We start from the raw sequence: 27,566 nt of genomic DNA on the forward strand, positions 1-27,566 counted from the left end.
TCTGTTGCATGTACTTTTGATAGAAAATGGCCACATTCATACATTTCAAATATCATCAAAAATAGTGACTAGTGAGCTGCAATCTCAGTCTAAAAAGTCTTAATGTGCGTTTTTGTATAGATATTCAGCACCGACCACTTTATCTAAATCCCCAACCTGGTTGTCGGTTGTGAGAACATAATACAGACCTTTTAATTATTATGTCTATTTCTGTTCTATTAGTACTTCTTCTCCTGTGTGACGTGATAGTGAGCAGCTGTAACAAAGAGTTTCCCCTTGGGGATCAATAAAGTATTTCTGATTCTGATTCTGATACAACAAAATGTTCATACCTTTGCACAAAATTTAGCTATTTTTCTAACATAATTCTCAGCAGATATTTAGATTAATACAAAATAGCAAAAAACACAGCTGACCAGCTTTAGAGGCTTGCCTTTATTTGATAGTACCTTTATCAGCTCATCTTTATCCAAAGTTGATGATCTTTTACAGTAGTTGTTGATGCATGGATGTTAAAATAAATTCTACTTTTCTGACCAGTTTCCTTGTTCGGACTCATAATCGATCTTCAGTTTTTCTCCTGTTACAAAGTCATTATATGAGGGCCCCATGTGTGAAGCACAGCACTAAGAGTTACTAAAATTCAGCCTATTAGATCTGCAGCAGGGTTATGCAGAGAAATACAACCTTGTTCTGTGTCCTGAGTCATTAAGGACAGACCCAGCACAGACTCAACTGATAATGCCAAGGTGATGACACCCTGCTTGTTTGCAAGAATATGTGTCCTACACACACTCATGAGGATCTGAGCATCAGGAGTGTATTTCTGCCACCAATCATCCACAGCAGTGTGACTTTACTGCACCATATACATGTTACAGGCCTCATTGAAGAACTGATGAAGAAGAGGACTGCTTTACCTCCTCACTGCCAATCAACATGCACCTCACCAGTGCTGCTGCCATAGCCTCCCTCCATAACTACTGTCAGCATCTCAACCAGCTTATCAGATTTTTAGGAGGTTGACATGGAGGCACATATTTTCCTGTCACTAACACCCCGAAGTATATTCTATGCTAGTATAATGGACATGCTGTCTCATTATCCTTCAAGCTATCACATGCATCTATCACATGCATACATTTGGTGATTTGCAGGTCACACATAACCGTTAAACAGCATTTAAATTACTATATTTCATTATGTAGGTTGTAATATGTCTTTTAACCTGCAAATCACCAAATCAATGCTAACTGGCATGTGTGCAAATCACATACTTCTTTACTCCTTTCTGTTTGTCTACAACTGGTCATTTATACATTTTATTTATAGCGAGCAAGGAGGATGCATGTTTATTGGCCAAACAAAGGGTATGTTATTCCCTGGGGACCTACATAAATCATTAGCTGTACTATAACTAAGGTTATTCAGACTGACAGACAGCTGTGTTGTATTGAACTTTTAAGGGCCAGGTAGTGAGCCACATTTCTTGATAATCACACTGGTTCAGCTGAAGCTATAAGAGTGACTGAAGGACAAATCTATCCCAAAGACACAAAACAATTTAACAAAGGGATTGTGTTGTGGTGACAGTATGCAAAAGGTCATGTATATGCATGTCTTTCTGTATTGATGGTAAATAACAGGGTATGTTAAGTGTCCCAAGAGGCCTGACTGCTTGGACATACAGAAGTCAATTTGATAGATGAGCATTGCACTGGTCCTTATATGTGTTTTCTCTTATCTTCACTAACTGACTTCTCCTGGTATTCATTGTTGTATTTACTATTGACTGCTGTTTGCAAGCCAAACTGCCCCTCAGGGACATTAAAGCTTTACTCTACCCTACTCTGATGCTGCCTTTTTAACCTCTAAAACCTCACTGAACCACCAGTGGGTCAGTCATTACATACGCATGATGTGCCGCCAAACATTATTCAAACCCACACAACTTTATTTAATTCTTGGACATCCCAAAGTTTCCAACCGTACCAAGTATAGTATACCAAGCTACATTTTTGGAAAATGTACAGAATGATGCACAAGACATATTTAAATTTAGTGGAATGATCTTGAGTTTGAATGAGTAAAACAAAAATATATCTTTATTAATTTGTTAGTTTATTTAACAGGGACAATACAGATAAACACCCTTATATGGTATGATTGCAACAGATGTCATGTATGGCATACAGTTAAAGCTAATTTGCAGCCCTTGTCCCTGCTTAGGATTTTAGATTCAGATTAAAACAACTAAACAGACAATTAGATAAATCAGTTTCATGATAAAAACAATATAACAGATAAAACAGACAGTTTGCATGTGTAAAGTATATGGAGTGTGTCTATGTGTGTATGTATTGTACATGACTGTATATGCATTGACATATAGTATATATGGATATGTGGGGGTATATATACTGTATATAAAACCCATTCAATTATCATCACATAGCCTCTTGTGAGGAGCTGGAATAGGCTGATACATAATATACATGTGATACTTTCAGACAACGTGAAGTTAAAAAGGGGGTTGAAAGCTGCATGCTACAGTAAAGTAGGTTACAGAAGTTATTAAATGACTGAACTTTGCGTACCCTTTGTTTGATCTTGGCCCAGAAAGGCACACTACAGAAACCACGTCCTTCAGGTCCCTTACATTTCATTTCTAAGCTCTGTATTTTGTGGGCGTTACCCTGGAAACAAAAACCCAATAGGTTGCTAGTATACTCTCTAAGACCCACCTTTTTATGGTTGCTATGCCTACTACACGTTTCTCTCTGAATGATTGGCGGAGTAGCCAATCAGCGTCGAGCTGGGCGGGAGTGTGCGCGCACACTGAAAACTGTCTGGTGAATTTCTACTACTATGATCAAACCGCTCAGGGTGCATACAAGTGTTGGACGGTGGCTGCTGAAAGGCTGGGGATGGAAAATGTACTATAAACGTTGTTGGAAAAGTCTATACAGGTAATGAATGATTCCTTCTCTTTGTACCTCCTTCTGTGACATGAATATAATTCAGAAATAGGCTCGAAAGACTGAGCTAACGCTAGGCTATTAAAAATATCGAGTTGGTCATGCATGGCTGTGACATTGTTGAATTGAAACTGGCAGCACTAGTAGACATGTTTGACATATGAACGGAGGGAAATTTAGCTGACATTGAAGGAGAAACTTACGAGGGACATTTGATTGTATGAGTTTAAAATAAATCCAGAATTTAAACTTTAGTAGGTAATGTTCACTCTAAAAAAACCTAAATATCTTAGTCTTTCTATAGAGGGATTTAAAATTAGCATCATCTGCCAAGGTGGGGCAGGGTTTTATTGGGCTGAATAATGATATTAGACCTACTGACATAAATTCATTTGACATGGCTCCCACTCAGGATATTTCTGTCATCTGATGCTAACTAAATTTTTGGAGCTGATGTGGATCTTTGGTCTGTTAGTGGGCTTGAGTTGAAATGGATATCACTGAATTTCACTGGTCAAATTGTGCTGCATCCTAAGACAGACAGGGTTTCTTTTGCAGTGAGGATTCATACTAGAGAAGTTAATACAATCATATGAACCTATGACTTGAGCCCTACCAATACAGGATTTTTGAGGCTGGTGTCGACACCTATATGTGAGAGTTTAAAAAAAAATCTGCTCATGATACATTGGCCAGTAGAACATAAACATTTAAAATGAGCTTCTAAGATTTATGACCACAATACAGTATGTACTGTTCTGGACATTTTACAGTTGACAAAAACTTGCCAGTGCTTTCCTGTGGACTGTTTATACATTACCTCAAATATATCTTTGCCATTTCTGAACTGCAGTGTTTTGTTGCTTATCGGCCAACATATATGCCATGATACTATGATGCAGATATATCTGTGATAAGCTGAAATGGGCTGATAATATCAGCCACGCAGATGTAACGATCAGGCTTGCTTGTGACACTAGCTGCCTTGGGTATTACTTGGGAAAAGCGAAAACACTGAATATTTAGCAAGCCCACAAACTGAATCAGAACCATCCCTGGGTTTACTGCTGGACATCAGAGATCAGAGACCCATTATGGGGTTTCTAGGTTAGATGGAGAGAGAGCTTTTCATGCCTGCAAGTATTAACTGGTCTGTCCTTGATATCCTATGTGAAATCTTAGGTCTGGCAGGTATTTGTTTACCTACGTTTTGAGAGTGATACCAACCCCGACACAGCTCTTAAACAAATTTCTACTCAGGAAGGATCAGATTAAACAGAGCTTTTGATAAGAAATTGTTGAACTCTTTGGGCCATCACATGATAATTCTGTTTGATACTGTCTTGAATTGAAATGTAGTATCCTGCTGTCATTTTTTTTTTAACTGACAGCACTACAATGGTGCCTTAATATCATACAGTATCATTGCAGAACGGATCCTCCTTTAGCAGAGAGGCCCTTTTTGTTTTATAACTTAAAAGACAGTCTGTAATCCAGACGGGCAGACCCACTCCTGTATACCAAATACAGGAATGGAGCATGCCTTCACTCAACTTTTAGGTCTTTTAATATGAATATAACAGTACAACAACTTAATGTTTGTCAACATTGGAGTAAAACATGCTTAGATTTTCAATAATGACTGGTTCAGAAACACTCAAAATGCAGATTTTCAAGGATAAGCCTCAAAATTTTATGATAAAATAATACATACTGGGGTTTTCACGGTGGTCTACTTGGATATGACCACAACATACCTGATTTGAATCAGGCTGGGTACCCCCCTCTACATTTCCTGTTACTCTCTACTTTATGCTATCAAATGCGATAAAATGTGATAAAAATCTTTAAAAATATACAGATAGTCAGATTTGTCAGCTTTGTTTGATTCTACCAATATTTTATTGGGTGAAATATCTTCAAAAGCTTCATTGCATAACTTTTAGTAGGAGCAACTGTCTGGTTGCACCAAAGCAACTAGACTGGAAGTCCCCTTTGACTGCCTGTTAGATGTTTGATTTAACATATAGCATAAGCCACAGTATTTGCATCTTCACACTGCAGCACAGCTGTCTTTTTGTGTTACAAACTGTCTGCCAGCATTGTTTTTCTCTCTCTAGCTCTGAAAGCAAATGGCAGGAGTTGAGAGTTGAGTGCTGCTAGGTCTTTTGAAGAAGTAAACAACATTCTCCCTGGTGCCTTGACTTGAACAGGAGATAGACCTCTCTGCTGAATGCTCAGAAAGTCAGTGAGTCAGGGTGAGTGGGATGGAGAGAAACGAGACAGAGTTAAGGGAGGGTGTTTCACTATCTTTAAATAAAGAAAAGCGCGGCAGTGTTGGGAGGAACAGTTGTCTTTTCCCACCTCTCTTCAGTTTACAGGCACAATCTTTGCCACTGTTTTCTAGTGCCTGTTGAGGCTCACCAGTAAAGTATATCTAAAGGGATGATTATACTTAGACCACAATGTCGGCCTGTTTTTTGTTCGGTCGATCGACCACTTTGGTCTAGATCTCTCCAAATATCTCAACAACTATTACATGGATTGCAATGAAATTTTGTAAAGACATTCATGGTATCCAGAGGCGGATGCTTAATGACTTTGGTGATCCTATAAGATACCATTATTTTTGGCTGAGTGAGTGAGCTGCAGGCTAGATGCTAGCATTGTCATTATACCAAAGATTAAATATTGCATCGTAACATATTGCATTGTTCTAATAATATCTCAACAGTGACTCCACGCTGTGTGACATGTTTACTGGATTCACAGTAGTGCCAAGGTATTGGTGATAACAGTGTGGTGAATTTTTCAATGTGAAGAGTTGGACAGTCTGTAAAAGGACTTAACTAACATCCAGTGTGAAGCTTGGATATATTCAGATACCAGTGGTAACATGTAGAGATTTTATCTTGGATGTGGAGGTCATTTTGAATTTTAAACCCAGGATTTTGCTTGAACCTATTTTAGGATCAGTGACAGCAGGTGTTACAGTTTCAGACTGTTATTTAGATTTTTGTATTATGATTCACTGGTGTTGTTCTGTTTTTGTCTTAGTCAAATGGGGGTGCTATCACAGCAAAATTAATATAAATGCTGTCTGAAGGTATAGGAAGGGACACTTGAGTCACTCCAGTTGAGATATGTAGTTACAGATGTTCATTTAGGTGGTCACAGAAAGTGAAGAGGCTGGCCATCTGACACCCTCAAGCTTTTGTTGACTGGCTACCTCTTCCTCACAGTTGTGCAGCACACAACGAATACCATAAACCACAAACACTTCTGTAAAGCCGGATGCTTTTTCGAGCCTGTTTTACCTCTCCAGACATCAGCGATGGAGGTTGACAGAAAGAAGGGGGGGAGGTGAGGAGAAAAGAATGAAGCAGTTGAATAAGAAGAGCTCCCTGTTTTGCATTTATATTTGAATGGATTAGATGCCTGTGCCGAGTCAACGCTTTATCTGACAACAACCTGCTGAGCAGTCCTTTTGCTTGAATATTCAAACAAGCAAGAGCGCTCATGTGCACACGCTTGCAGCCATGTAGAGTTAATCAGTCGGGCTCTTCAACTTCCCTGATGACTTCTCTTTCTCTCTCTTTGACCCATAAGGATCATCTTACTATTACTTATTGTGATCCTGCCTCCCTCTTTCCCTATTGGCTCTCCTACAACACATTATATGGCACCAATGACAAATATGAATTATACATGTGTAGCCTCTCATATGTAGGCTAGAGTGCTGCAAGGCCTTCCCTCTTCTTTGCCAAGGAGGGCAGAACCCAGAGGCAGGAAATATGAGGCAGGAAACAGTCAAGTTAACCTGTTACAGTACGTAATGAAAACACAAACAAAACTTGTTATACTTTCAATTCAGAGCTCTTGATTTACAATGCAGTTTATTTAATCATAAACTGAGTTCAGTTATGATTACATGTCTAAAATTTTAATTGACAACAGGTGACATCCTGCTGTGAAATCTTGTACCCTGTGTAAAACCATGACCTGTGCCTGAGGTTGTGAATGAGCCCAGCCAAGGTCTCCTCATGGCAGATGGGAGGGTCCTGGGGCAGGATGGAGGAGCACGCCCCCCCTCGCTCTGGTCCTGGATCTATTTCTGGGTTACTGGTTCATTTTATGCTGTGCTGTGCTCAAAAGGCAGTGATAAGGAGAGGTGAAAGATAAAGAGACATTTTTTTTTTTGGTAAATTGGTTAAAAGCAGCATGAAGGGTGATTTCAATTTGAGATTGTTTAATTACCTCAGAGTTAAAAAGGAATCAGCTACAGCCACGAGGAGGGAAACCCAGAATATAATGACAGACTTAAATGTGTATTCATTTACAGTTGGAGTACATAATGATGTTCATAATTGCTTGTTTAAAAATGCTGTTTTATGTTTTTCCTATTCATTATTCATAGAACAGTTATCAGATAAGTAAAACTGAAACAATTAGTCCATCAATCAGTCGACAGAAAATTTATCTGAAACCATTTTAATAATATAATAGTATCAAACCTTGTCTGGTTCCAGCTTCTCAAATGTGAGGACTTGCTGCTTTTCTCTGTTTTACATAATTTAAATGTAATATTTTGAGGGCTTGGACTGTTGGTCATACAAAACAAGCGACTAATTGTTAGTTACAGCCCTAATTGTTTTGTCGGTTGGCTTATTAGCAGCACAGAGAGTTATTGGCAGTGATTTCAAGGTGAGATAATTTCACAACAGAAAAAAGGAGGGAAACATATCTTCATTTACAGTTGGACTACATAATGATAATTTAATCATTTAACAAATATCAGATATACTGTATGTAGTGTGGCTGCACAAAAGAGATGTTAGATGCTATAAAAATGAGACAGAGCCTTGTTAATTGGTTACTAAGACTAGAAAAGAATTACAGCTGGAACACAACTAAGAGCTGGAAATTTGTCCTTAATCTCCTCAGAAACAATAAACTGCAGTGTTGGACTCAGCTCTGTCTTAATTCACAGCTGCACTTCTGCAAACATGCTCATCTCTAGCTGGGTATGGACCTCGACGTGTATTGTGAAAGTGTTTGCTGTCACGCTGTGCGCTCTCTGCTCTCACACCGCTGGTCATGGCAGGGCTTGGAAGTGATGCCCGCCTGGGACGTAGTCATAGACTGGACTGGACTGGGGTTGTATGCTGCAGTGACAAAAGCACATTCAGGCCAGGACAATGGGGAGATGACAGCCTGGGTTGTGTTTATCACTCTGCTTCTCTCTCTCTCTCACTGCCTCCTGTCTATTGTGTTTGCTGTCTCACTGTTCCTCTCGTTCGGTCTCTGTCACTGACGGCTCGAGTACACGTTCACCAAGCAGCCTGTTTATCGCTTTAAGAGAATAGGTCTGCGCTGTGTTTCTGAAGATGCTTTAGTCATTAAATACAGGGTGTCATCAAGTTGGTGGTGATGTGATTGTTGGTTTCAGTGTGTCATTGTTAAGTGCAGGCTGTTGTTTTAGTGTTTTAGTGCTTTTGTTGACGCATTTGGTTTTGTGAGCTGTGCTGACAATTTGGGGGCGCTGAATTTGTTGATGATGATTGTAGCAATCATCTTTCTCTTCACAACAGACACACAATGAATCACCACCAGGGTACTGTATATTGAGTGAGATCAGGGTCTGATGCAGACACTTGATCGGATCTATATTTTAGCTTCATACATAAGTTTGACTGACTTTTTCAATTAATCAATTAATGTTTTTGTTTATAAGATGTCAGAAAATAATAAAAAATGCTCTTTCCCGGAGTCCAAGCAGACGTGTTTAAATTGCAGTCCAACAGTACAAAAGCCAAAGATATTCACTTTACAATGATATAAAATGGAGAAAAGCAACAAATCCTCACATTTGAGACGCTGGAACCAGAGAATGTTTTCCATTTTTGCTTAATAAATTACTTGAATGATTAATCGATTATTGAAATAATTTAGCGCTGAAACGATTAGTTGAGTAATTGATTAGTCAATTGAAAACTCATCAGCAAGTTTTTTGATAATTGATTCATCATCCCAGTCATATTTTAAGCAAAAATGCTAAATATTCTCTATTTTCAGCTTCTCAAATGTGAATATTTGCTCATATTATTGGCCATATATGATAATAAACTGAATATTTTTAAGTTTTGGACTGAAACAAGAAATTTGACGATGCCACCTTGAGCGCTAGGATATTATAATGGGCATTTTTTTCGATAGACTAAAAAAGTAATCAATTAATCAAGGCAATAATCTGCAAATCAGTCGATAATAAAAAATAATCATTAGTCGGAGCCCTAAAATTGTTGGTGATTACTCCTGAGCCAGCTCCATTCACTGAATGAAGACCATGAGATGCACTGAAAGCTCAGAATCAGTTGTAAGTGGACCTTTTGAGCGTAGATTCTCTCCACCATATGTTGTCCCCAAAGGTAAAATGTTTTACCACACCTGTGTGAATGGTAAGCTTGAGCTTTGCCTCTTGTGTGTTTGTGTAGCCTGTCCTAGTTTTTTTTTTTTTTTTTTTTTTTTTTTTTTTTCCTTATCTGAATTGAGGGTCTAACGATAGAAGGTGTCATATGCTATACAGATTGTAAAGCCCTCTTGAGGGAAAGTTGTGATTTGTGATATTGAGCTATATAAATAAAATCGACTTGACTAGACACAAATGATCTCCCCGGAGTTCATGTGTTTGTCATGACAGTCTTTAGTGATCATGCAGAGAGGTGAATTTAGTTGTTGAAAGAGATGGAAAAATAAAAAGGATCATCGAAATATGCAGAAATAAGCTTGTTGTTGTGCTCCTTTTGTGTCAAAAACATGTTCTGACTAATGGAAAGAGAAGCTCAAATGAGTGACATCGGTACAGTTTTATCTTCATGAAAGAAACTACTAAACTTCCACATTGAAGTCTTGCTCTAAAATACCAGCTGCAGCAGTGAGTCATCGCATGCTGGAAGATGTGGCACAGGAGTGTAGAAGACTGTCGGTGGCGGTGAAGGGGAAATTAGGCCTGACACAAAATGATCTCTCCTCCACGCTTCGCCAAATCAGGTTTAAAACTAATTCTGAAGGACAGACAAGTCGATCTGCAGTGCAGTAGACCTTCTCTGTAAGGCTCCAGCTGCTCTATAAATTCAGTCTGTTTGTCCTTGTCCTACCTCTCTCAGTGCCTCACACCTGCACTTGAGAAATAAATATAAGAAAAATCTGACTGCATTGCTGGTATCTCAAATAGTAATGACTTTGAAGATGTTTTTGTAAAAACATGTATGGACACTAGGGGTGCAACAGATAATTTTTCTTTGTATTTCAGAAGCATTTTTTGTTATGTTGTTGAAATTCTCTTTACGTCCCGACAGCCATCAATAAATCAAATGCTCTGGAAGACAAAAATGCGGTATCTGTGGCTGTCGCAGTCATGTAATAAGCCCATCCATTCTTTTAATTCGGCCTGAATGAAATGATTGGCTGGCTTACCTGCCTGCCTACCTATGCGCACTCTTCCCGTGCACCCATTGCGAGGAGTCGCTTTGGAGGGAGGGCTGAAGGGAAATCTAGCTGTCTCTTGCTAGTTTCTCCAATGTTACCGACCCTAGCTTTAAATAGTGAAAAATGCCCACCACAGTTTCCCAGGGTAATGTCTGCAAAATAACATGACTTGAAAACCCAAAGATGTCCAAAATACAATTTAGAAGCTGAAACCAATGAAAGTTTGGCATTTTAGCAAAGGAATGGCAATGTCCAGAATGAAAAATCTCAACAGCTATTGGATGGATTGCCTTGACATTTTGTACAAACATTCATCGTTGCCAGAGGATGAATCCTACTGACTTTTGTGATCCCCCGACTTTTCCTGTAGCACCACCATGAGGTTGACATTTGTGATTTTGAGTGAAATATCTAGACAATCATTGAATGGGTTGCATTGAAATGTGGTGCAGATATTACTGTCGCCCAAGGGATGAATTGTAATCACTTTGGTGATCCCTTAACTTTTCATTTAGCGCCATCATCAGATCTATTTTTTAATGTGTCCAATAAATAAATATAATAAATAATAATAAAAACTTAATACCTGCAAAACTGATGACATTCCCATCAGCCTCTGCTGTAGTTTGTGTTAATGCTAATTAGTTTGTTAGTGCTAATTAGAAAATGTTAGTATGCTAACATGCTAAACTAAGATGGCAAACACAGTAAATATTATATCTTCTTAACATCAGCATGTTAGCATTGTCATGTTAGCATGCTGATGTTAGCATTTAGCTTAAGGCACCGCTGTGCCAAAGTAGAGCCTAACAGAGCCACTTGTATGGCTGTAGACTCTTAGTCTTGTTTCTTAATAAATTATGAGGATTGTTGTCATTGTCAACGATCAACAACAACACTAATGAACACTAGCAGTTTATAAGCTGAAATAGCAAATAAGCCATTTTTAGCAAATAAAATACAAACTGTAATGATCCCTCTTTCTTAGAAAAAAAAAACTAATTTTGTATGTACCTCTCTTCAACCTGGCTTTGAATATTTGCTGAATGTTTTAGGGAACAATTTTTATCCATCTCACTTGCCATAGCCACTATGTCACTTTTCATCTTGTCCTTCACCTGTTTGGAGGCTTGTTTATGTTTACCTGTCTGATTTTGCAATATGGCTTTTGGGGTTTTTTTTTATCTCTGAATCTCACCACCCACCCACCTCGCCTCACTCCTCTCTATTTTTCACCTCTACCTGTCCTTTTTCTTTTTTGCTCTATTTCTCTGTGTCATTTTCTATCTCCCTGCTGCTTTGCTCCCTGAGCTTGTGACAAATGTGCCTGTTTAGAGGTTAGTGAAGCATCTTTATTCCACACTCGGCTGTGTCATTACATTTAACCCAATTCCATTTTTATTTTGCTCTTTGAGCCAGAGGAGGAAGCTGTTATCCAGCGTTTTCACTGACAGTGCTAGGAAAGTCATGGGGAGTAATTCCTGTCCAACCTCTCTCATCTCTTCTCTCAAAGAATAAAGAATAGCCACAGTGTAGAACCTTATGTGAAGGATAATTTAAGCAAAAGACAAAGATCCCTATGTGCACAGTTACGTTCAGGAACATTACCATTAGCCCTAGAGACTGGCAGGTTTAATGGCACTCCAGAGGAGGACAGACTTGTTGTGTGAGCCAGGTGAAATTGAGAATGAGGTTCATTTTTTTGTTTTGCTGTCCTGTCTACGAGGACCTAAGGGATGTATTTTTTAGTAAAATGTCCTCCATTTATGATGATTTTTATTTTTTTTGGTCTGGATGATTATGAAAAACTTGCTTCAGGAAGGGAACCTTTTTTGTAGCAGATTTTATTTGTCAAGCATGGGAGAGAAGGCAGAATATTTAGTTTAAGACTGAGCTGTAAAATAACCTGTAATGAAATTAAATGTAATGAAATGAAATCTAATGAAATGTTTAACCACTGCGACTGTACTTTTTGGTGTCTTGTCAACCTATAAGGGTTGGGCACTTTGTGTGCATGTCATGAAAATACCCAGAGGAGGGAGAGAGGCAGGTAGAGGTGGTGAGGAGGCGGGAGTGTTGACCTACCCTCCCTCCCTTTATTCAGAGAGACATTTTCTAGTAGATCCCTCTCTGGCAAAAGAAAGAGGAAAGGGAAATTAAAACAGAAATGCTTAGTATGGGCGGAGGGGATGCACCATTTATTTCCTGCAGGAATTAAATGGGTTTTGGATAGTTTTTGTCTGTGTATAAGACTTTCTTTCACTCCTCCCCATCTGCTTTTCTTAAGTCCTAATTTTTCATGGCAGCCATTTGGGTGTTGTCAGGCAGTGTGAGGGTGGCAGATACAGGAGAAGAAGTTAGTGTGTCTCCATTGATAAGGCTGATTGGCTCGTCTCTCTGACTGACCTGCTTTCTGTCTGTTGATAATATGATCCTCTCCTCAAACCTTTCAAACCTTTCTTTATTTACTTTACTATCTGTGTGAATATGATGTTGCTCTGTCTCTCCATGCTTTCTCTCTGCTCGTCTGTGTGCTTGTGTGACTCTTTGACCTGTCACACATAATCATCTAGCATAAAAAACAAGGGTCGATCAAGCATGATTGAATGTAAACATTACAAGACGTGGATAGTAGCCATTTTAAATTATGCTTGCGTTTAATGGGAAACAAGTGTCAGAATAGCTAACGGCGTGGCTCTAGGGATGGTAATGTTGGTCTGCCATTCCACCACTTTGGTCCAGACTGAAATATCTCAATAATGATTGGATGGATTGCCATGAACATTTTGTACAAGCATTCATGGTCCTCAGAGGATGAATCCTACTGACTTTAGTGATCCTCTGACTTTTCCTCTAGCACTACCATGAGGTTCACATTTGTGGTTTTGAGTGAAATGTGTATTCGACTATTCAACTATTCGATGAAATTTGGTACACACCTCCCCCTCAGGATGAATTGTAAAAACTTTGGTGATGCCTTAACTTTTAATTTAGAGCCTTCATCAGATCACATTTTTAATTTGTCCAATACATATGACTAAATATCTGCAAAGCTAATGACATTCCCATCAGTCTCAGCTGTACTTTGGGTTTAGTCCTAATTAGCAAATGTTAGCATGCTAACATGCTAAACTAAGATAGTCAACATGGTAAACATTATACTTGCTCAACATCAGCATGTTAAATTTGTCGTTGTGAATTAGGATTTAGCTCCAATCTTTGTTGTGTCTAAACACGGCCTCATTTAGCTGCTAGCATGGCTGTTGCTCTTATTTCCGTCCTGAGGAAGGTCCTGTTAGGTGGAAACCAGTTGACGTTTTAAATGATTTACTAGACTAAATAAAGACCTTTTTAATTGACCTTCTCCTTGCTCCTTACTCTGCCTAAGAGTGCCTGAAGACAATTCTTTTCTGTGACCATTTTTTTCTCTGCTTCTTCTTCAATTTAGCCTCATCTTTGAACAGTCCTCTCCTCTATCATAAAACCTGCACCTTCACTATTTAAAAAGTAAAAGATAATAAAAAAAAGGCTAGATAATGATGAGGAAATCAGTTTGGATCGACTATTACAGAAGTAGAGCTCTGTGTAGGAGTTTGTTCCTCGCAAGTCCCAGTTTACTTGGTTCAGTTGAAACATCTTTGCTGCCTTTTCTTAAGACCCCATGACTACATCCAATTAGCTGTAATTTATTTAATTGGAAAGAAATGGAATCTGTGATGGTTGAATTCATTTGTCATGTTTATTAAAGGGACAGTTCACCCCAAAATCAAAAATACATATTTTTCCTCTTACCTGTGGTGCTGTTTATCCATCTAGAATATTTTGGTGTGAGTTGCAGAGTTTTGTAGATATCGGCCGTAGAGATGTTCACAGTTTTTGAATATAATAGTGCTCAAAGTGGCAAAAAAATACAAGATAATCCACAGACCTTGTTGTGAGCAGTTTCATGTAGGAACTATTTTCTTTCTACCGATAGTTTCTACATGAAACTGCTCACAACAAAGTCAGAGGTCTATATAGTATACGATGACCAATAACATTGCTCTTGCAATTGCACAAGCATGAAGAGGACAATAAAGGCAAACTTTTTGTATTGACGAGTATATTTTTCCACTTTTTGTACAATTTTTGCAAACAAGTTGTAGTTAACACAAGAAATTTTTCCTGACATTCTACTTTGTCTTTTTCTCCCTTAACACAAGCGCTAACACGCAGCATTGAAACTAATATGAATTTATCTGTCTGCCTGTGACATGATTACACCTGCTGCTGTTGAAGAAAAGACTCCATGTTACTTGGCTAAATTATCCATTATTGGAACAATAACAATAATTTTATTTTCTCATTTATCTGAGAATAATATATCAGCCACAAATATATATATATATATATATATATATATATATATATAAGTGCATTTCTAATTCCTGTCTTTTTATAGTAGACACTGGCAATGAGAGCGATGCACTGAGGCAACTCAAAATTTTAATATTAATTTTAATATTTAAGTTTTCCAACCTCTCCTCTGTTGTCTCCTCTGTGTGTATCTGTTTAGATTTCTTACGGTTTAGTATTTGTGTCTGCAGTAGGTTGAGATTTGCTGCTGTGGTTAAACCATATGTGCATGGGGACACGCACAGCAAGACCAAAATATGTGCGGGCATTTAATTTCTGAATAAAAAATGATCTTGAGCATGAGGAATCAAGGTCACACAGTGTGTCCCACTTCTTCTCTGGGCTTTGTTTACCTCAGAGCTGATTTCAGCTGAACGTTTAGTTGGAACCAGATGGAGAATGCTGGAGGTCAGCTACTTCTATACATCCCACCGTGGCTGGTATCCACATGGGGTCCCAGTGCACACCTCTCTCTGTCTTTGTGTTTCTGTATTGTGCTGTGTCAAAACATGAGGATTAAAACAAAATGGCTAATTAGCTCAAATCTAAAGTATGTTTCAATATGGCGCACCAAGCTGTCGCAAGAAGAAAACAATTGGCTTCTGTCTCCCTCGTCATCACAATGTGACTGTTTTTATCTGTTGTCCTCCCTCTGTCCCCTCGTTCTGCTCCCCTGAAAACCATCTGGTGGTTTGGTCAGGATCACTGCCCCCCTGCATGGGTTTTTGCCATGAAAATCTGCCCAGAAAGTGTTTGTTGGCTGTGGGCTGGTAACCTTTAGAAATCTCACTTCACTTATTAGCTGTGTTCCCCTTTGGTTTGTTTGGTTTAAGGAAGGGCTGCATAATTAATCGAAATATTATCAATATCGCAATATGGCCAAGTGCAATATCCAAATCGCAGAAGCTGCAATTTTTTGATAAAAATAAAATGTGTGACAAAGCAGCATTATAATGAAGTACTGTAGTGCTGCACAGATGCCATGACCTACAAATCTACAAGATGGTGTAGTCCCTCATCAATGAGGGACTACAAATCTTGTTCTCCAGAAGTAAGAAAACATGTTTGTTTGGTACAGACCCCAACAAATGTCACATAATCATGATTTTAATAAATTTTTCAGTGAAAATGAAAATTGTGATGCAAAAATGATCATTCCCACTAATAGTGAATCATATTGTGCAGCCCTAGTTTAAGGCCTACATGTTCTGTAGAGTTGTTCAATATATGGATTTAACATCAATATCATGATCAAACAAATAAGATATATCAAATATAGCATATGTTTTGTCTTTTCCTTCTGCTGCATTACAGTTAAGTGACACACTTTTCTGAACTTATTAGATAGTTGAGTAAATTTACAGTGAATGTACTGTCTCTAACTGTCCATTCACACTGAGAATAGTAATAACCAGATATATATATAACCAGACGTTCAACCAGTCAATCTGCCCATAGTCCTGTCCCGAGGTCAAGAATCTTTTGGTGGTAATCAGGACATACAAATCAGAAATGAGGCAGCACGAGCAATGAAATATCATGCACTGGTATTTTAAGAAATAGTTTTTATAATACTGTATGTGGTGCACTGAAATGTATGTTACAATAATCATTATTAAAGTTATGAATTACATCAGACAAACCTTTTCACACATGTAAACAAAAGCTTCAATAACTAATTTAGTAAGGTTGTAATTACAGTGTGCTTCATTCATTTGGAAAATTCTCACAGCATGTGATCATATTGTCACTGTACCATTCCACTGAAAATCAATAAACGGTAATATTGAATTATCACCCAGCTCTACTCTACTATAACATTTCTGTATCTATCTCCCTCCTGTGCTGGGCTAACCTGCTCTGCCAAACAGAATGCTGTCTGCACGGGCCTCCAGTCCCACTGCTGAGCTAATTAACAAGGTGTGTGTGTGTGTGTGTGTGTGGTTGTGTGTGAGTTAGTACAGTAGATCTTGCTGTGTTTATTTCTGTGTGTGTTGTTGCTGCCTGATGCCAGGTCACCAGGCCTGAGCTGAGTCTCTGCCAATACAGGGAAAGGGCTGTTGTCAGCACACACATGCGCGCACACACAGAGTCAGCAGAATAACAGATAACAGGAACCTTGTATGAGGGAAGCCCTGGGGAAACACTTTCGCATTATGGATTCTTTAGGAAAGGGCAGGACCAAATTCCAGTGCTTTTGCATGTGTTTTGGTTTCTCTGTGGGAGTCAGAAGGTGCATGCTCCGCTGCTGCTACAGTGTATTCCCTCCTGCCATCAGCAAGTTAAAAAGTGTCTCATTCATTAAAACGCTGCAGTCATGACAACTCAAACTTCAAATGTTAAGGAGACATGATTTCTTTTTTGTTTTCGGTTGTCCGTCCCATTCTTGTGAACGCAATATCTCAGGAACGCCTGGAGGGAATTTTTTCAAATTTGGCACAAACGTCCGTTTGGACACAAGGATGAAATTATTAGAATTTGGTGTTCAAAGGTCAAGGTCACTGTGACCTCACAAAACACGTTTTTGGCGATAACTCAAGAATTGATGACCATATTTCACAGTTGGTCGAACAATGAATTGGTGACACTTTTGACTCAAAGGTCACTGTGACATGTTTTTGGCCATAACTCAAGAATTGAGGCGATAATCGTTACCTAAAAGGTCAAAGGTCAACTTCACTTTTTTGGCCATTATTCAACTTCCTAACTCAGGAACAGAAAGGGAGATTGTGACCATATTTCACAGTTGGTCGGACACCGAATAGGTGACACTTTTGACTCAAAGGTTAAAGGTCAACAATAACTAGCACAGTACGGGCTTTCCCCCAGGTCGTCCATTCTGCCTTTCACTTCCTGCCTCATTCTGAATTTCGATCGGTATCACGTGACTACAAACAACGTATTGGAGCTCGCCTAGCTAATTGTGATCCTGTGAGTGAGTGAGTTTCACCTACAGCTCATAGAGGCTTCAGATCTAAAAATGCCAGGAGAAAACACAAGCAGCACATATTGTGTAGCTATACTCTCTACTAAGAATCCATCTTTACCTAGTAACCAAGTACATGTTTACCTGTTTAGCCAATACATCTATGATAATCCTTCATTAATCAGTTCCACTATGTATATTCACTGGAATCATACATATGTATCATCAATATAGTGACTTCCATTTAGCCAAAAAATACACTTTATACCTTTTTTTTATTCAATTCCTTCCATATATTCACTACATATATTATACGAGTCTGGACAGACATGGATGTAAACTTTATTTATTTTAGTAGTATGAATTTACATTGTAGTTTTTGAACAGTAAATAAACAAAAGCAACCACTCACTATGAAAAATGTGGTCACAGATGTGAGATGATAAACTGCAGCCTGTGGCAGAATGGCAGAGCCGAGCATTGTGGCTACCAATTTCACAAGCTGTGATCATCTCCTTGGTGGCTACCTCCGTCTCTTCTGCCTCGTTCCCTCCACTGATTTATCTCTTCCCTCCTGTATTCCCTCACTCTCCTCCCCCATCTCTCCTGTCAATCCTCCTCCCTGCTTCCTTCCTCAGTTCCCTCCATCCTGTGAGTTTATCCTTTGTAGTCATTTGTTAAGCTCTCCTCTGTTCTCCCCCAGGAGCTCCCTTCCTACACTGAATGTGTCTCAGGAGTTTTTATAAAGTCAGGACTCTCTGGAAGCTTGTTTGTGTGCAGTTTGAAGAGACTTTAATACTTATTGCAGAGAAAAGGCTGAACTTTTTAGAGATTGTTACAAGGAACCCAAAAGTCATCCACCAGGTCAGTCACGCAAGCATTTAGACTGTGATGTTGAAAAAATGGAGGTCAGGCAGATTAAAAACGAAAAGTCTTAATGTCACCTTCTTCTCTAATGCAGCTCTACTTCTTTTCCTCCACCTCCTTTACAGATTGCTGTGAATCTCTGAGTGAAGATGACCTTCTTTCAGAACAACTTCTGGGTAAGTGACTTGATAACACCTGAAAATGAGTCAATATAATGATGGTTATGCAGAAGGACACATGCCTATGATGGCTACACTGATCACCAGAAATTCTGGTTCTTTCATATTACTTATTCACCTATTATAGCTGAATCACAACCATGAGTCACTGGGCTTTTCATTTATATTCTCAGCCAAGCAGCCAAGCTTCTGGCTCCCTGCTGCTCGTCAGGTACGCACAGGAAGTGCTTGCTGTCTCCCTCCTCCGCTCACTTTCAAATAATAGAGATCGATTCTGCTTATTATCTGCCACATGGAAAGCAATCTTATTCATATTATTCTTGTAGGCAGAGATGTCCCTTTCTGCAGTGTTACTAACTATAAAATGTTATTTTCTGAAGCAGTTTCAAAGGCTTTTAACTTGCTATAACTAGCGATTACTTATTTCAGGGAAATTCTTCAAGTCTTTATATTGTTTGACATAACTCTGTGGTACCTAGTATGTTTAACATTGTTTTGTCATTAGGGCCATTATGATACCTGAGTTTCAGTATCAACACCATAACAATACCTTTTTTGATGCCTTAGTTTGGGGAATTTGCTGGAACTGTGGAATTTGAGATGCAGTTGAAAGTTGCTGAAAAAGCCAATAAGTGGACTTTTATGGAAGCAAATAAGGGTCATTAATATTTTGAGCTTGTGAAATGATGTTGACTAATAATTTCACAGCCTGCAGTTGTATATTACCTTTTATGTGCATGTGAAAAAATGCAAATATCTGAATGTGTGAATTTGTAAAAAAAAATAAATAAATAAATAAATAAATAATAATAATAATAATTCTCACAAATTCAAGCTGTAGCTATAGAATTATTTTGTGTATGTGTAATTAAAATTTGTGCAGGAATATTTTCAACAGTGAGGTTTCACAAAGTCTGAGAGACAGGCACACAAATTTCCTATATGTGTATGTGACACTGAAGTTAGAAGTTACAAGCATGAATTTTGACCCTGTTTTTACACCTGAGCTGACTAGCCAATCAGCACGTTGTCCACTGACCATCCAATCAGAGGAAGTCAAACTGTCCAATCAGGGGGCAAAAGGTTCTAGAAACGATCTGGTTACTGTCCGCTATGCTAGCTTTGCCAGCCCACCAGTCATGCTCCCAGACCCCACTGTGAGCTTTTGCTTCAGGATTTCACATTAACTTAGTTCTAGTAGATGCAACAAGCGGGAACAAAAACATGAGCTGCCGTGGCTGAGTCGCTTATTCAGCGAGTCAATTTACTGTCTCCCGGTTCCAGCCAGCTCACAGCGGGGTCTGTGAGCAAGACTGGCCGGCTGGCTAGCTAGCAACCCCCCCAGGTGCTAGCTTGCTGTCGTGCCAGTTTGGGGAGCTTATCTCTGCTGTTTTGGTGCGGGAGAGACAAGGCAGATATCTACAGGTTAATTATATTAATTTTATAATGGACATTTGTGTTGTGATATTTAAACAATCCGTCAACAGGGAAATAAAAGCTGCTTGTCTATGAGACCGGTCACTTGACAGAGCTCCAGCCAGCTCACAGGCCTGGCAGACAGGCCAGCGCCACCGCTGGCAGGTACGGGGTCCGGTGGTTGTTGTGTTTACCGGGGGAAGCAAGTTTTCAACGCGAACTGATGCTTCTTTGAGTCAGTTCGCACCACCCCAGGCGTATTCACGTCTAATTGCATTTTCCATTGACTTCTCAATCGCACTGCCTCTAAAATTTGCTTCACGTTCTGTCTGAACACACAGTATGTCTCTTTCTATGCTTTCAGTGTCAACTTAGCATACGTGATACTCAATGCTAAGGACATATGATATTTCGGTCACATGATATATCGGTCAGTACTCATGAAGTATTGACATTTGATACCCAGGTTTGGTCTCAATCTGTGTGTGTAAAGTCAGAATTTTCTAAACACAAAACATAATTTGACAGAAACTTCATACTGGTACCAGGTGTTCCCATGTGTCTCCCCAAATTTCTAATATTAGAAACACATGTCAACATAAGGCTGTCCAGTACAACGCCACCACTAATGTATATAACTGTTGAATTAACACCTCTCTAATGCAGTGTCAACAACTTGCTAATCATTACGAGCCTCACAAAGTTAGGATTTGGTTAGAATGCTTTAGATTTTAAGTGTACATAATAAACTGGTAACTTAATATAGCAATACTAGTTAATTAAGGCATTATTGGCTTAATTTGTGCAATAATTAATGCCGTCATTAGCAACCTTCCACAGATGTGTAAAGTGGAGGAGTGAAATGGCTCTTTCATCCCCCAGCACTCCCCTCATCCCCCACTGACTTTGCCAGCTGGTACAAGGTCTCTTTCTCTTCCTCATTTTCTCCTCTATCCTCACTTTCTCCTCTCCACTCCATCCCAGCACACCTGGTACATCTATTTCAGGTGTGCCCTACTTCTTCTACCTCACCTCATCAGACTTAGAAAAGTCCTCGGGAATATTTTAGCAGTTGAACTAAAATGAGGCACTCAGAGTTTTAATTCAGACACAGAAATGTGAATCAGATGGGACAATGTGCACATATAACCTGAAGGGTTTTAGAACATTTAAGTTCTTATGCAAAATACATTTTATTCTTATTGATCCTGCATCCAGGTTTTTGTACCTGAGGCAAAGATGAGGAGGAATGGTTGCCTATAGATCATTCTCTATCCATCCGTCAATGTCTGATATCAAGTGATATCTCAAACATCATTTTGTCTAAATGATGGTCCATCTTTGCTTTGTGTTCCAGCATCTAAAAATAAAGCTGATTAGTTAAGTTGAGGTGTTTTATAATTAAAGGCCAAAGCATTAAACAAGACAATGGTACCCAAAACTGGATTTGCATGTGTGTTTTCAATGGATGAGTAATATTGTGAGCTTAGTAATTGCAGCTGTTAGTGTATTTGTACAGTTGTGCACGGTTTTGCCTGCTAAATATCCATCTACGATCCATGGATATTGCAGTATTTGTACTGTGGGCAGAGTAGCAGACAAGCAAGAAAATGAGAGCAAACTGGTAGGGAGGGAAGAGAGCAGACAGGGAGTCATGCAGCAGAATTTCAGCCAGGCAGGAAAACAAGGTCGGAGAACTGCTGTGCTTCTGTATCACAGAGATGGTAACATTTTAGGTTTTGTCACAGTGACGACTTCTGAAATACAGCTAAATTTTCTTCATCATTTAAGTTAATACTATGTGTTATTTGAGTGCCTGCATGTATGTTTACATGCTGTGTTTCCCACCCAGCCTGCTTTCAGACACAAATAGCTGTGTAATACAAATCACTCCTTCAGTTAATTAGACAGCACAGCCACTTGGGAACAAATCACACACAGAGCTTCGTCTTGTTTGGCTCAAGAACATTCACAGCCACTCACAAAGAGTCCTCAAAGCACGCTATCCTTTCCCATTAACTATATAAGAGCTGTGCTCATGGCCCACAGGGGGAAGCCCATCAGCTATAATTAAGTACATCCTTAGTAAATTAAGGCACTGTTAAGTCTTAGGAATATAATTTCTTTAAGGATTGGTGCTGCTTAGTTATTCTTGGAATTTTTCATCTTTCATTTTCAGAAAGATTTTATGCAAAAGAAAAGAATATCCTCATGATAGATGATCAAAAAGTATGATAAAGAAAAATGTATTTCAGCAGGCTCTGTGGTTCTTGATGTTATGTTAGCCCCGTTCCTTAAACTGGTTCTTGTCAAGAATGGATAACCAACCAATAAAGTGGGCAAATGCCCAGGGCCCCGGACTCTTATGGGCTCTAAAGGCCCCAAGTTTACTGTGGGGTAATTAGTTTGAGGTCATTTGATTTCCTGGAAATATGGGAATATGCACCGCCAAAGCACAGTATTAACTGAAATGATATGATGAAAGGGCTTTACAGCAGGTTCTATTAAATCTGACATAAAATCTGCCGATAGCCTGGTTTCATGCCTCTGAATCACCGCCCAAGTCTCTGATTTGTTCAGCAATTCAAATAAGTCTGGTATTGTGCACATGGATGGCTATTTCCTCTGGTTGGAGAAACAGTTGACCAATCAGAGCTTAATAGGCGGGATTCAGAATGGAGACATTGTCTTCTTACCTGGATAACTTGCTACGTAGCTACAGCCATGGAAAATTAAGACAGAAGAATTGTGACAGAAATGACGACATGTGTGAATGAAATTGATGCAGCTGAACAAATTGTTGTAAGTTGACTTACAGAAATAACAACTCTTAAAGCAGCTAGTTTAACTGCTCCTAGCAACCGCTACCCTGCTTCTGGGTCAACTGAAAATACATTTGGCAGGACGAATGCATCACTTGCTACTTTATGGTTAGAGCAAAATGAAACATGGCTGAATTACTGAAGGTAAGTCTCATTATCAGGCTAATCTGCTGTTTGTCCTGATGGGTCGTTAAAGGCAATAGGAATTACAGTATAGACAATGCAAAGAAAATATAAAATAAAGTCGATAGAGGCCCAGAGGTCAAATTTGTCCTGGCAGGTTAATCCATACATTTATCCGTATACTGCTATAGTACTGTTGGTAGGCCACTTTTATTACAACCATCCACTGTTTGATCACGCCCTTTTTTAGTAAGCATAGATGGCTTTCAGATGATCCCATCTAAAATTACAATTTCATACTACATACTAATTGTATACAGTGTGTGCACTAATCTTTGATCTGTATACAGTTTTGCAGTTTACTATACAAGAATCCAACATACTTTTTTATACTATATGTTATACAAACTACTTTATACTAACAGGAAATTATACAATACTTGTGCCATCAGATGTCAGTCAAACTGCAACTTTAGTATGCAGTGTGGGACAATATTGTCCTCAACAGCACACTCAAAAGTCAAAGGCTTTTTAGTCGTCATTCTGACTGTTTTGACTATACTTTATTTAACCACTTTTCCAGTGTGAACACACTACATACTCAAAGCCTGCTTAGAATTAGTATGTAGCATGGAATTTGGACACCATGAACGTGAAGCTCACTCATCCACAGAAACTCAGTTATATTTTTTGAGGATCACATTGGTTTAAATAACAGAATAAAGCGTATAACTTGATTCTTTTCATTTGAGACATCACTGTGCATTTGTGCTTGGACTGGTTCACTGCAGACAGTAGCCTCATTCTGGTGGGATTTTAGTTGGTGGAAATAAACGCAACATAACTGAAAAATGTTTGGATTCAGTATTAAGGTGACCTGTAATAATATTCCCATCTCTCATCTCAGACTGTGTATACTCTCTCTGCAGTGGTGAAAAGATCGTGAAAAGTCCTTGTTGTGAGTCTTCGTGATATCCGAGGGGATTTAAATGAACTATTTTGAAGAATAACTGTAAAGATCAGCAAGCTGCTCAGTTTTGAGGCTGTACAGTAAGCAGTGTTGTCTTCTATCTTCTCTTCTTAGAAACAGCTCCTTCTATGCCCGCAGATACAAGAGTGTGTGCACAGAACACACACACAAACAACACCCAGTGGGTTTTTATTATTGCCTGCTTCTCAGTTTAATGATGCCAACGCTGTTGCCTTTCCATCACTTTGAGTCATGGTGTTTTCTCTCGGGGTGAAGAACAGTAAACACACAGTGCAAAACTGTTTCTCCTTCCCAGGTTTCCCTCCCTCTCTTGCCTCTGTCTTTTCTTTCATTTTATCTCTCCTCCCCTTTTCCCTACTTTTCCTTGCTCTCGTTTGCTTGCTTTCGCAGTCGTTCGTTGATTAGATTTAGATTACTATATTTGTGTTCATGTTCTAGTGTGTGAAAAAGAAAGAGGGAGTATAACAAGGGAAATAGGATACTTTAAACATGAAAAGATTGTGCACAGCCTGGGGTGGGTAAACATTTGTGAACCGTCAGAGATTTTGCTACATGTGATAAATTACCATAGTTTTAACCATAGTTTTTAAGTAATAAATTCACTGGATCAGCCAAAAACATTCTCATGTGGTTGTTTGGTCTATAAACAGTTTATCATTAGAATTTTCACGATATAAACTATAACATGATACAGTATATCATATCATTCAAATTACCACAATTTAAAATTACATATACCACAACAGAGGATAAGTGCTTCTTTCTAGGAACTATCCATATGGCCTTATTGGCCTATCCCTCCTCCTCCGAAACAAAGCAGGCAAAAATAAAGCATCTTAGACCAGCAGAGGTTAATTTCTCAGACCGGCCCACACAGCAAATTGGTCTAGAGTCATAAGTGATGACTACCTGCTCCTGATGTTATTGACACCTCGTTGCTGTGGGACTGTTGTTCTGCTCACCCTGCCCAATCAGCAGAAAAAGTTTCTGTGAGTCAGCAGCACAGCAGCAGCAGCAAACCCACAGCAGCATTGACAGACAGGTCAGTCTGCCGGCTGGATGGCTTGGTGATATACTGTCCGATGCAAGGGTGGAATGTTTTCAGCTTTACTTCTGATAGCTGCCTGATATATAGCTGCGATATAATGTGGCATACAGAGGTGGATCATATGCAGTCTGTGTTTGCAACTTTTCAAAATTACTGGGACTGAAAGTGCATTTGATGTCATTTACTTGTAACAATTTTGACAACAGGTAAAAACTTTAGAATAAAAAACTAAATAACTAGCTTTTTAGGTCTGTAGGGAGATGCCAGAGTACAGTCAAAATTTCAAGTCACATATAGAACTACAAATGAAATGTGTTCAAAATTAGCAGTGGAAATGTAGTATAAATTTCAAAACCAAATGAGATGTTTTTATATTTCTATATTTATTGCATATCTGAAACACTTCTGTTCATGATGCTGTAAGATACACACACGATCGATCGATCGATCGATCTATAGATAGATCTTACAACACCCAATATGATATTTTATAGAATACAGTTTATTCTGGCACAACTGAAAAACGTGGCTGCTGATAGAGTGCAAATAAACAATAACTGTTGTTATTCTTTATTTCTGCAGGAGATAAGAGATTTAAGAGAACAAACCCGAAGAAGCAAAATGCAATTTTTTCTTATCTTATGCAGTTATTCAAATGTCTGCTGTGCAGTTAGATCTGAACTTCTGCAATAGTCTAAACAAATTAGATGCAGTATGAGCAGCTGTCCAGCATTGAGTATTAAGGCCTGTCCTGTGAATGTGGCCTTCATACATCATACTAGTTATAGGCTGTTTAAATGGAAATGGTAGATGTTTATAACAACAGTACCTCCCTGCTGGACTTGCTGGCAGTGTTGTGTCTGCTGAAAACATCCAGAGTCTTAAGGTGGAATCATGCTTCTCAGGAGATACACGTAAACATCTCTGCTGCATAGAAGGGTGTTATGGGTAACAGTAGGCTGTAGAGGCTTGCAGAGGAGCCGACGCATATGTCATACAAGTTGTACATAAAAGAAACTAAGTATTAAAGAAACTACAGAGCAGCATCTCAGAGCAACCACTGTGCTCCTTCGCCCACGTGCAGCCTGGAGAAGCGTAATTCCAGCTTTAGCCGACTTGTCTTTTCTCTTTTGTTCTGGTCAGTTCTGCGCTGTACCTTAGTTTCATATGACTAAAGGGCTGTATTACAGAGCAGGAATGTCCTCAGACACTGGATCCAGTCTCAGACAGACTTTAAAGGCAGATTTGACAAATAGCCAGAACTAAAGGCACCGCTCTAGACATTGCCAGTAAGCACAAGCCTGAGCCAAGCTGAGCAACACTTCACTTTCCAGGTCACACATATGTTGAAATTGGAAGAAAAAAACCTTCAAAGCAAAAAACAGAAGTCTAGAAGAAGCAACTTTTTTCCACTGGGAATGGGTGAGGGTTTAGATAAACTACTTGTTATAATGCTAAGAGTGTAGTCTGCATCATCAGTATATTGCAGTGACAAAACATTGTCTCGTTGTCATGATGTTGAATGATTTGAGTTACTGATATAATAAAAACCATTCGGTTAAATTAACGAGCGTCACCAAGTTCTGTGCTCCAGGCAGCTGATTTACTGGTGCACATACTGTCCTTCAAATTGGTAAACAGGTCGCACCGGTTTTCTTGAATATCCAACGTTTATTCCCCGAGGATGTTGGAGAAGAGACGTGCAACCTGTTTACTAATTTGATTTTGATATGCTTGTGCTTGTTTCACACAGGTCTGCTCCTCGCTTTGTGTGTGTTCTTAGAGTTAGAAAGTACATACTGTCCTAACAGCATCCATCAAGTGAAGTCCCCTATTTCAGTCTGTTCTTTTTGTATTCGCAGCGTTTATATTTTTACATGGCTTTTTATCAAATAAATCAGATTTTGGTGGATATTTTAGGAGAAATGTGATGTTTTTAAAACATCAATCATATTTTTCAAGTTTGAAAATCAAAAGCAAAGACCACTGACAGCTCAGTAAGTAGTGTGTTCATCCAGTCAGGTGTAGGAGGGGTTCAAGCTGATGTCTGAGGTGAAAGAGACAGCTGTCAATCATGTGTTATTCAGTCTATTTGAATGCAAATGCCCATTGTGTATGGCCATAGCACAGTGAGGAAAGCAAAAATTATGGGCTGGTGTTGGTGTCACAAGGTCCTTGGTTCTAGACCTTTAGTATAACAGAGCCGGTTTTGCCTGCCTAGAACCTGTTTTTGTAGATAAAATGTTTCTAACAGTACAAGGCTTTGTTCATGAGGGGCCTTTTGCTGAGATTCCTTGTCGCCTTCTAGTCCCTCACTCCTTCTGTCGTTTCGT

The 27,566-nt window shown here is 39.0% G+C and overlaps 1 protein-coding gene across 1 annotated transcript in view; it reads left to right on the forward strand.

Annotated features, from left to right (window-relative positions):
• Positions 1 to 2,841: 2,841 nt before the first annotated feature.
• Positions 2,842 to 27,566, forward strand: part of fcho1 (FCH and mu domain containing endocytic adaptor 1) — a 63,078-nt gene continuing 38,353 nt past the window's right edge. The window contains exons 1-2 of the mRNA XM_044198908.1: positions 2,842 to 2,969; positions 18,780 to 18,830. Coding sequence (XP_044054843.1) covers positions 18,804 to 18,830 — 27 coding nt within the window. The 5' untranslated portion in view covers positions 2,842 to 2,969; positions 18,780 to 18,803. The remainder of the gene's footprint in view (positions 2,970 to 18,779; positions 18,831 to 27,566) is intronic.

The sequence above is a fragment of the Siniperca chuatsi genome, linkage group LG6 (assembly GCF_020085105.1).
Source record: "Siniperca chuatsi isolate FFG_IHB_CAS linkage group LG6, ASM2008510v1, whole genome shotgun sequence".
Taxonomy (NCBI): domain Eukaryota; kingdom Metazoa; phylum Chordata; class Actinopteri; order Centrarchiformes; family Sinipercidae; genus Siniperca; species Siniperca chuatsi.